General features: G+C 36.9%; 2 protein-coding genes across 4 annotated transcripts in view; both read left to right on the forward strand.

The window, feature by feature from the left end:
* Positions 1-11,241, forward strand: part of hoxc10a (homeobox C10a) — a 61,984-nt gene that overhangs the window by 34,126 nt on the left and 16,617 nt on the right. The gene's annotated exons all lie outside the window — the stretch shown is intronic.
* Positions 468-2,758, forward strand: hoxc5a (homeobox C5a). The gene is made up of 2 exons (XM_060936776.1): positions 468-1,033; positions 1,891-2,758. Exons 1-2 carry the CDS (start codon positions 556-558, stop codon positions 2,103-2,105), a joined length of 693 nt encoding a protein of 230 aa, XP_060792759.1. The 5' UTR covers positions 468-555; the 3' UTR covers positions 2,106-2,758.

Consider the following 11,241-nt stretch of genomic DNA (forward strand, 5'->3'; position numbering starts at 1 on the left):
TTCAGAACATCAACATTTGTCTTTCTTAACTGTTGTAAAAGATATTATATGTGAAGTGAGAGCAAGAAGTACATATAACAGCATTTCACTGTAACGTGACATAACGACAATAGGACTGGTGTGCTCGTCTCAGCTTTGCCAAATATCAGACACCAGATGACGCTCTTGTCTAACTGTCTCGCGTCTTTTTGCCCAAACGCTTAGATGGTCTCCATACCACAAAGTTATCGGACACGTTTCCCTTATTCATCAATAATCTCGGGGGATCAAGCCAATTTATGACTGGCCAACAGTTGCACGTGATTCTATTTAAGCATCCCATATTTGGGCATTACACGTTGCATCGTGAAAAAAGCAAGCGATATTCCGCCACCTATAAATCCTGCCCTTTTTAGGGCAAAGCCCCTTTAACTTCCAAGGGAGACAAATCAAAAACAATAAACAAGATTGGCAACAACAAACAATCTATGTATGTTGTGCGTTCATTTCGGTTCTGGTGTGACTACGTGTTTCTAGTTGATTCCTTTCTTGTATGCTACTTAGTATCGAAGTAGAATGAGCTCGTACGTGGAAAACTCTTTTTGTAACCAAACGCACGATGCACCCTCCTTTAGCATGCGCACTTTTGGTAACTATGGGGCTGTCTCAGAGTTTCAGCAGTCCACTTATGCGTACGGAGGGCTCGATCTCACTGGAGCATTAGCTTCTCAGGTCGCTTCCGATTCCCCGAAACGGGAGGCGATGAATAAGCACAACAGTGCCAGGATCAACGCGCCACCACATCGCCAGGCTTGCGCAGCAATGGGTTCCCCAAGTCGTGTCAGTTCACGCGGGTACAACCTGCTCAGTCAAGGACTGTTGAGCCAAAAAGCAGAGATGATTATGGAAGTTACGGAAAAACCCAGCGGCAAAAGCCAGCCCGGTGATCTGGAGATCACGCCAACGATTAAACAACAAACTAACTCGAGTGAGCGCCAGACCCAATCGCAACCGCAGATATACCCGTGGATGACCAAGCTACACATTAGCCACGGTAAAGTTGCATCTAATGTATTTTTTACGACAATAGCAAAGCTGCGCATTTCATATTTTCATCATTCCATCCCATGCCAGTTTGGTCCCTCCATACTTTCTTTCTTGAGTTTTATAGGCCAAAAACAGGAAATAATAAAACTCACGGTCGTAAATTTTTATAACAAAGGCACCTATTGCTCGTAAACCTGTCCCGTTACTGTGATCTGCGGCCAAATTTACTGCTATATAATTGGATAAGAGAATCAAAACCAGAAAACGACATAGTTAGGTTAATATTAGTATAGCCTTTTTTCTACAAATATATTTTCCACATTATTAGTGTGAAAACGAGAAAGTATGCTTCATTCACGGAAATTAAGGTAGATCATATATGTTCGATAACTTGGATCAATTTATTGCATAGCCTATATTCTAGTGTTTTACTCGGCACAATTCCTTTCTAAGTAGCCTACCAACCTGCAGCTCTTGCGCGCTGTTGTCACTGCTGGAGGTTTTAGTCCATGCATATACTGAAGTCACTTCAACTAGAGGTTCTATCAAACGTTATTTATTATTTTTAAACATAACGCCAAAATAATGCAATTTGTAATAGTTGTCAGTCGAGTCCTGCTTCCAATTCCATTCTCTCTCCAATCGTATTAAGTGCTTTAAACATTTGCAACCACATAAAGAATCATCAGCTTCATTGACTCCAGTGTTTATATATTATATTTTCTTCATTTCATCCATCTTACTTTAGGATTATATAGCAATACACCTCAGCATGCCATTAATGTGGGCCTAAATATAACTGTGGAAAAACATCGCTATAATGCTTGACCTTTCCGTGGATATAACCAATATCTTTCTACCCAGACTCTGACGGTAAAAGGTCACGAACCAGTTACACCCGCTACCAGACTCTGGAGTTGGAGAAAGAGTTCCATTTCAACCGATACCTCACACGTCGCAGGCGAATCGAGATTGCCAATAACCTCTGCCTGAACGAGAGACAAATTAAAATTTGGTTCCAGAACCGTCGCATGAAGTGGAAGAAGGACTCAAAGCTGAAAGTTAAAGGTGCACTATAATGATAAGGTGGTGTAGCAAATATACCTGCAAACAAGATGCAAACAAAAGTTCATTAATATAAATGTTTCAAAGTCCATGCTGTTCAGAACTGGCAATTGCAGATTATAACTGATAGATTACAATCTTAATTTAATGTATGTAACGTTTGTCCTCACAACTTGTTCAGCTGACGACTTACTGACAACTGGGAGGAGCTTATTTGGGTCACACCCATCTAGAACTTAACAGCAGGTTAACATATGAAGACGCAATTCTAATTATTTAAAGAGATATTTTATGGTATTTGACGTAATTCAGAATGATTTTGTTTGCCTTCTGTATTTTATGTTTATATGTCTGATGTCTGTTTATGGGATGTATCTGTGGTGATGAACTGCACGCAACAAAATGTCATATTACTCATTGTATGTTCCAGTAACACGTTAGATAGTCATGCTTTATGTACCTGTTGTGAGTCATTTCAATTTACTGAAGAAAGAGAAGACTTGGAAAGTTTTTTTGGTTTTGGGGTTTTTTTTTATATTAAAGTAGGCTATTGGGACTCAAAGTTGTATTTGAATCAATGCGAGGCAATTCAGCAACAAAAAGTTTGCCCAATGTAATACGAAATACTCAAGATTTCAATAATTGCACTTATATATAAATGTAGTTTCTTAATCTACATTTTATAAATGTTATATGTGCAATGCATAAAAAATCAAATGTGGTTGGTGAGGCCGAATAATTGAAATAAACTATTCCAAATAAACCAGATAGAATCTTTCAATCGTTTTTCAGTCCATTTTTAGAGGGAAACATGTATTACTATTCACAACAACAACAACAACAACAACAACAACAACAACAATCTCAAAGGCCCTGTCCATTACTCAGTGGTCTGGTTTGGTTATAAGATGTTAGATCATAGGCTCCACTTACTGATAATAAGATAGGCAAGCTGTATTTCGGTACAGTTAAAAAGCCAAAGAAATAATAATAATAATAATAAATGCTGTCCTTGTATCTGAATGTGCATGCAGGAGAATCGTGCTACTCATGAACGAAATTATGAGGCACACAAGAATCTCCTCGGTCATATCCCTTGGGCCAATTATTTACAGTAGCCCTCAGAGTGAGGCATAAAATTTTATGACCCCAATAAAGTTTTACTGCGTTTCCTCGCACCTCTCAAACGGTGACAACTGTTTCCTTTTTTCAACAGACGATCGGAAGTTTGAACATTTGTGACTGCATCACTGACAGACATTGCACCTGCTACATCATTTAGTCTAAAGAATGGATGTGAGTGGTTTTGGGCATACATCAAACAATAAACTACAAACTATTTTAGGTTTTTAATGATAGACCACTCAAATGGATGTGCAGCCTACACTGACTGTATTAGATTAGGCCTACTTATTGTTTATGTGTCATTTAGATGAATTCATATCGCATATGCGTCACCTATATTTGAGAAAATAGATGAAAAAAATGGAACGACTGCATAAATTTAAGTTTTCCCTCTGCAACATTTAGACCACCCTTTCCTAAATTTGATTCTCGAGTTTAAAGACCTTCAAAAACAAACTCTGAATATTTAACTTTTTTTAATATCATACATAGAGGCTTTTTTTTTTCCTTCAGGCTTACTCACCTAAATTGGAGTTTCTCGGAATTTCCATGGCGCTGTGAGTTTCAACACTTGCCCTCTTGTCTATTACATACACTTTCGGTGCAACAGTGGCTACTAAGTTGCTTTTTTAAAGAAGGCCGCCTTTTTAGCTTTCTATCCACGTATTTTGAAGTTTTGAGGGTTATTTATGCCAATTGCCTTAAGCAGGACCTGCGAGTGGTTCATGGAGAGCACGTGGGGTCATTAGAGTGGGTTTTATGGCCTGGAAGACCTGACAAACCCTCAATATATTTACATCATATATAATCTTAACTGTCCTCAATCGCAGCTGTTGGCTGGTCGTGTCTTGGAAAGAGAGAGCGGCTTTAGGGCGGTCAGTGCGTCTTTCCTCGTGTCAGACTACGCGGTTCGGCAAAACTAGCTTCTCGTAAATGGATCCCTGGCGATCGCAGTAAGTTGATAATCTCGTTTTTTCCCGTTTCAAATTAAATACGTACTCTCCTTTGGAACACTCCCGGGAATTATTCAGTGCCTGTAATCCAATAGTTCTTTTTGAGAAATTGATTCTGGAAGTGCTTAATGTGCTCTGTTCTTTCTTTCTTTCTTTCTTTTTTTTTTTGTAAATTCTTTCATCGATTCTGGAAAGTTTAGATAGAAATTAGAGCTCCTTACACTGAAATCATTTTAAATCACGGATTTCTTGCGTTATTCTTTTGAAACTGCAAGTCTGACAGGTGCCGTATGGCTTATTAAACATATGTTGCACATACTTTAAAGTTGTCAAGGTTTCCAATGCAGCATGGCTCAGAATCAGCCTAATACAGCATATACATATGTGTATGTGTGTGAAATGAGTAGGTTAAGTCATAATCTCAGTTTGTCTTGCATGAAAGAAGTGGCATTGGGAGCTTGAATGTATTTTAAGGCATCTTGTATTGGGTTGCAGATGAGAGCCCAGAGCGCAGCACATAGATCTTTAGATGAGACATTATGGCGGGTCATGTGCAGGGCAGACCTGCAGTGTTGTGCAGTGGGGTCATGTACAGGGCAGTGTGAACAACAATGCCCTGCAACAAAAGTCAGAAGTCGTTTTCTGCTCTTCCAGTTTGTGTGTTTAACCAAGATGCATGAATTAGCGTTTTTATACATTTAGCTTACAAATATATCAGTAACGTTTCATACACTGGGTATTATCAAGCAAAAACATGCCCTCATACAAGGTTTTACCCTCGACATTCTGTTTGTTCGATTGAGAGACGAGGCCTTGCTGAGTTATTATAATCAGGACGTTTTTATATATCTTTGCATGCTAATATAGACTCACATTGCTCTAGTGCTTAAAGAAATTAACTTAGAGAAGTGAATAATTTAAAACATTAATGGGTTTTTTTAAAGGACCATATTTGTTATCATATTTCTGCAATACCGCCATGAAAATATTAGTACTTTTAAATTTATTTCATACAGATTAGTTTATTTCGAGGTGGAAAAGAATAAAAGGTACAATGCAACAATCGAGGAACAGCTGTGGGATTATTTGAATAAAATAAAAAACAGATTTGTCTCCATGATGAGGCAGTAAAATATCAGCATCAGTGTCGAGGGTTTTTTTTTCCCCCCTTGTAGTTTTGGTGTGTGTGTGTGTGTGTGTGTGTGTGTGTGTGTGTGTGTGTGTGTGTGTGTGTGTGTGCGTGCGTGCGTGCGTGTGTGTTTTGTATTACCCAACATTATTTGCTGAAGAAAATATGTCTCAAACCTTTCTTGAAAATCTAATTCTAAATACTTTGCAGTGTTATATGATAGTGGAAGTGGTCAGAGTGAGCCTGGATGATGATTAATAAGCTGTGAACAAGGAACCTTTATGTAATGGTAGATAAGCTGTTCCTAGAAGGATATTAATATTGTCGGTCAATTTATAGCAAAGTACATGCAACACTTCATATAAGGATTACTACTACTACTACTACTACTACTACTACTACTAATAATAATAATAATAATAATAATAATAATAGTTTCTGTGGTTCTGTCCTCTTGGGGTTCGACAGCGAGACCCTGACCAGGATAAAACAGTTACAGAAGATAAATTATTATTATTATTATTATTATTATTATTATTATTATTATTATTATTATTCACTACAGTGCATGTTTTATTTGCTGTTTAGTATTACTTGAATATGTAGAGAGACTGTAAAAAGGGGAGCCCATTCTGTCAATGCTTATGGTTGTAAATACCACTAAGTTGTAAATACCATGGCCTGTCAGGAGTTCCTCAGGGCAGTGAAATTGAAACAGGAATGCATTTTCTCATAGACAAGATGAGGGCTTGACTGCTGTTTTAATTATATGACATCAGAAGCCTGTTCAGTCAGAGAAGTTGTCAGAGTTTATTCAATATTGTTTTGTTTATTTTTAATTTAAGTGTAAGCTTCTAATTAGACAACCAGCTTCCCTTCTGGCTATCAAAAGAAGACATGTTTACATCCCTCAAAATTACTGGAATACTTCAGAAATGTAAAGGCTGTTGTGTGTACGTGTGTGCAGGTAGGCAGTAGCTTGACTGTTTATTTTATTCTGTAAAACAAGTGTGGTGATGTGTATTCTGTCATATGTTCAGTAGATCAAATACCACAGCTGTCTTTTAGGATAAGATACTCAGGGAAAATTAGGCATCAGGTTGTTTATTTAAGTTAGTGAAGGTTATAGTTAATGTGTGAATGTCAGTCTTTGCATTCTATATAAACTATTGTGTAAGTGTATTAACATAGGTCATTATACTGTGTTAGCCATTAGGTTTTATCATCAGCTGTTTTTCTCAGCCGTGCACTGAAAATGAAGGTCAGAGTGAAGGTGAAAATGATGGAACACAACTACCTGAAGGTCACTGTGGCCTGCATTAGATTAATATTTGTATTATTATTACGATAGTGGATGTTGTCCTGGCTCTTGAAATCATTGTTTGTTTCGAAATACATATAACTGTGACCTTTATGGATGCTGCCCTGAGGGTGAGATAGGCAACATGGGGGCCATGTTTCACATGTCAACATAAAATTTGGTCTATACTAGGTTACGTTGACTAAAATAGTTGATGAGTTGATATAAAAGAGATTGGTGTTTCTTTATAGATATATTATTTATTCAGGCGTAAAAATCTTTACTTTAAACATTGGCTTTAATGAATAACTGTGTGTTCACTGCTTTAATGCATCTATTCTCTATATTATTTAAATAGTAGCTAAGAGAGTATGCAAGTATAATCAACCTGCATGTACATAATTTGCATAATTTATAGCCTTATATAATATAAGCGTAATTTATATCTGGATCACAATGGAAATACACTTTCTTTTGTTATCCATGTATCTTAATGTACACTATATTTATGTATTTTGTGCATTATTTTACTAAATAAAATCAATCAATCAATAGCCTTGATCTGATTATAGACAGATTTGTTAAGCTGGGGGGTGGGCACGATGACTGTACTGTCCATTTTAATGTCCAAGAAAAACAAAAACAGAAACTGTTTTTAAAATGACTTCAGTTTAATGCATTACTCTGATGCATTACACTCCACCAAGCTATTCTATATAGACTTATGTGATGAAAATACATGAATGCATGAATAATGCTTACTTTGTTTTCAAAATAGCATTAAATTGTGTGATAATGCAACATATCATTAAACTCTTAATTTTGGTGAAGTTGTTCAGGAATTTGGTAGAGCCAAATCAAGAGGAGATGGTTGAAGTGGTTTAAGCACCTTACAGGGATGACCCCTGGATGACTCCCATTAGAGTTGTATTAGGAATGTACTACTGGATGGACATACTATGGAGTCTCCATCCAGGCCATACTGGAGAAACTATATGGTACAGTTGGCTTAGGAAAGGTATAGGGATCCTACAAGAGGAACTTGGAATTTGTGGCTGGGAACAATCTGTGCAGACTCTCTCAACCTGCTGTGGAGGAACAGCAAATAAATAATTGAATTAATTAATTAATTAATTAATACAAATGTTTTATATATATATATATTATATATATATATATTCATTTTCAAATGAACCCTGCATTTTTAGGTCCTACAATATTTGCATGAATTTGCAACTGTGATGTGTGGGATTGGTTGGCTATTCCACTAACATGACATGAGCAATTGACAATCAAATGAAAGTAGAGAAAATCTGTCCAGAGTCTTATGTGCCTTCAACGTTTTTCAGTTTCACTAGAAGATATGCAACTGAGCAATTAGCTCTGGTGTCCCTTCCTTTCTTAGATCCTTTACATAGATCTTTTCACGTGTATTGTAACACTGTGAATAGGATATAAAACATAAACGGCCATTAGGGGGTGCTGTTATATATGCTTCTGTTGGTTTTCTCTTGCATTCAGGGTCAGATTGCTGTCCCCTTTTTTTTGCTTTTAAGAAGAAATAACCTTTACTGCACTATATTAGCAGCACACCCTTCAAGGAGAATGAAAAAAAAACATCTAGGGTATTTTGATAGGGCATGCAAAGGAATGACAAGAAACAGGTTTACATGTCAGATTTGCCTCTCAGAGTTACCCACAGTCTATTCATGAGTAAGTTCCTGTTTTGACAGGAGGATACATGTTTTAACGAGTCACCTGTAAATCACACCGCACATTAATGTTTGGTAAATCCAATGGTAAGAAACACTTGATTTATTTCATGCATTATGTGATTGTTTGTGATTAACGTTTTGGAGAATGATATTTGGCTCTCTGGAATAGTTTATGTCTCGGCAATACATCCATTTTAACCTTAGTGAATATTCTCCTAGTGTGGTATTACAAATATTTTTCACATATTTACCAAACACTGAAATGTAAAATGAAAATAGGCCTACCGTTTAATCCATAAAAGTGGACACTTAAAATTTTAAATTTAAGCCAATCAAATAGTTTAACTTTGTAGAGAAGATTTCGGTGTCTGAAAGTGGTTAAATATTTACCTGCTATATTTGTATGTCTCTGTAGAGGTCTGTAGTGTATATATAAGGCATTGTCCAAAATTGAATGTGACATAGTTAAGGGGGGGGGGGGGGGGGGGGATCATGTATGTTCTATATACATTTGTGTACTGCTACGAAAGAGTGGGTTTGCGGTCGTAGGTCAGTTAGTGCCAGAAATAAACTAATCCATCAAGGAAATAATTCTGATAGCCCGAGCTAAATACATATCATTGTCCTAGTTAAGAGAATAATGCCTGAGGAGAGTTCACTTCATTCACTTAACGTGCTTAATACACCAATTTTGCTGTAGAATATGCCACTGTAAGTAAAAAAAAATGTCTCGTGGTTGTTGTTTTTTTCATTTATTTTACTCTCTCTGCTCTTCTCGTGTTCTCTTACTTTCTCCAAAGCAGATAAGGAAAAAAGATGAGCATGCATGATTGACAGAACGCAGTACTATACCTGTTAGTCTTGCGGTTTCATGTTATCTTTACCCTGTATTAGGCAATGTTCCTGCATATTTTTTGCTTGCTTGCTACAGAAAAGAAGAAGAGATGTCTGTAAAGGCTATTTAATCAAAGGAATGCGCTTAAAAAAGCCGAGTCCACATGTTAGCATGAGAATCTAAATTATAGGTGAGAAATCAAGTCATGCTGATGTTTTCTTTTTTTTTCTCTTCTTTTTATCAAAGAACGATGCATCATTTAAAAATACCACGAGTTCAAGCGTTTGCTTATTCAAGATAAGTGTATATATATATATATATATATACAGTATATACTTCGACAACTATATTGATGCACTTGTAAGGCCAAAGATTGGTTGGAAATTAATTTAAATCAATGATGCGCCATTGCTCAAGACATTTTCATGTATAAAATCATTGAAATAAACAACTAGTAATTCACATTATATATATATATATATATATATATATATATATATATATATATATATATATATATATATATATATATATATATATATATATATATATATATATATATATATAGTGTGTGTGTGTGTGTGTGTGTGTGTGTGTGTGTGTGTGTGTGTGTAAATTGCTAGACAGCTTTTACGCCTACTGCATAAGCACTAATATACTTTAGATAATAAAACTATTTTCAATAAATCGAAATTAACTTGTGTAAATTTTAAGCTAGAAAAGTATTCTTTAGTACCAAGAGAGGCATGAAAATAAAGATCTATCTATCTATCTATCTATCTATCTATCTATCTATCTATCTATCTATCTATCTATCTATCTATCTATCTATCACCAAAAAAATAGCAAAAAGGAACAATCAAACACATACAAATGAAACATCAAGTAAGCCCGCGGGACTCGTTTTTTACCCCAAGTCTCTCAATAACTAGTTATTGAGCTTGTGCGGGATCTAAGGCCATTTGTGTGCAGAAGGAATTCATCGCTGTTCGCTCATCAATAACAGCTTGGCAGTGAACTATTGGAACGAGTCAAACGGGTGAGGTGAATCGCGGGTCAGGCTGTCTAACTAATATTAAAATGCGTCCGCAGCACAGGAGCTGCATGGCTCAAGTGGGTGGATGAGGGCGTTTTCTGCCTGGAGGGGGTGGACTGTCGAGAAAAAAAAATCCCACCTACCGTGGACTCAAGCCTATCTAAGCCTAGACGAGGCAGATGAAACTAGTATTTGTTTCTTAGTAGTGCCTTTTAATGTGCCTATCCGGTGTTGAAATCCGTTTGCCCTTAACAAAGTTGAACTTTATTTGACATGATTAGGCGTGAATTATTTGATGCATCTTCAACTAGGCCATGACCTATAGAAAAAGGTGTACCCAGAGAAGGTGATATGTTATCTGCTTCTAAACCTGTTTATAAACTGGAGGGGAAAATGCAAGGCATGGACGCGCAGGTTACCGAGCGGTCATATGGTAATAACGCGCACAATAAAACCCCGGGGAACAACAGAAACTTATTTTTCACCAGTGCTGTCATGCGCGTGCTTTGTGCACGGCGTGTTTCTGCCTGAATATTCATGTGGGGTGCACCTAGGAATTTGCAGTTTGATAGAAAATGACTCTGGAAAGAAAATCTCCCCCCCCCCCCCCCCCCCCCCCCCCCCCAGGTCTCTTTGGCTCTTTGTTGCATGTACGTATGTGTGTGCTTGTATTTGTCTGCATAACACTGAAGAAGGGAACGAGTATAATATAAAAACATTTTAACCAATGTTGACATTCAAGGCATGACTGCTTCCCTGTTCAGCTCATTTGTGTTCACGGCTTACCTGGAGTTAATTTACGGTCTGAAACTTGTGCAAAAAAGAAATCATAATTTTCTTGCTCAGTAAATTAAATCTGTAAATTAGGTTGTAAAACAAAATTTGTGGACAGCCCACGCTTCTTTGGTGGCATTTGCGTAACACAAATCATGTATTAAATTCGTATTTTTCCGGCTTAGAGTACAGCATTTAGGCTATGTGCAGATTTTTAATTTTTTTTTTTTACAGTCCTCATCCTGTCAAACTTTTTGTTCCGCCCCGCCCCCTCGGACCATCC

Source organism: Neoarius graeffei, chromosome 13 (assembly GCF_027579695.1).
Source record: "Neoarius graeffei isolate fNeoGra1 chromosome 13, fNeoGra1.pri, whole genome shotgun sequence".
In the NCBI taxonomy this organism is placed as follows: Eukaryota; Metazoa; Chordata; class Actinopteri; order Siluriformes; family Ariidae; genus Neoarius; species Neoarius graeffei.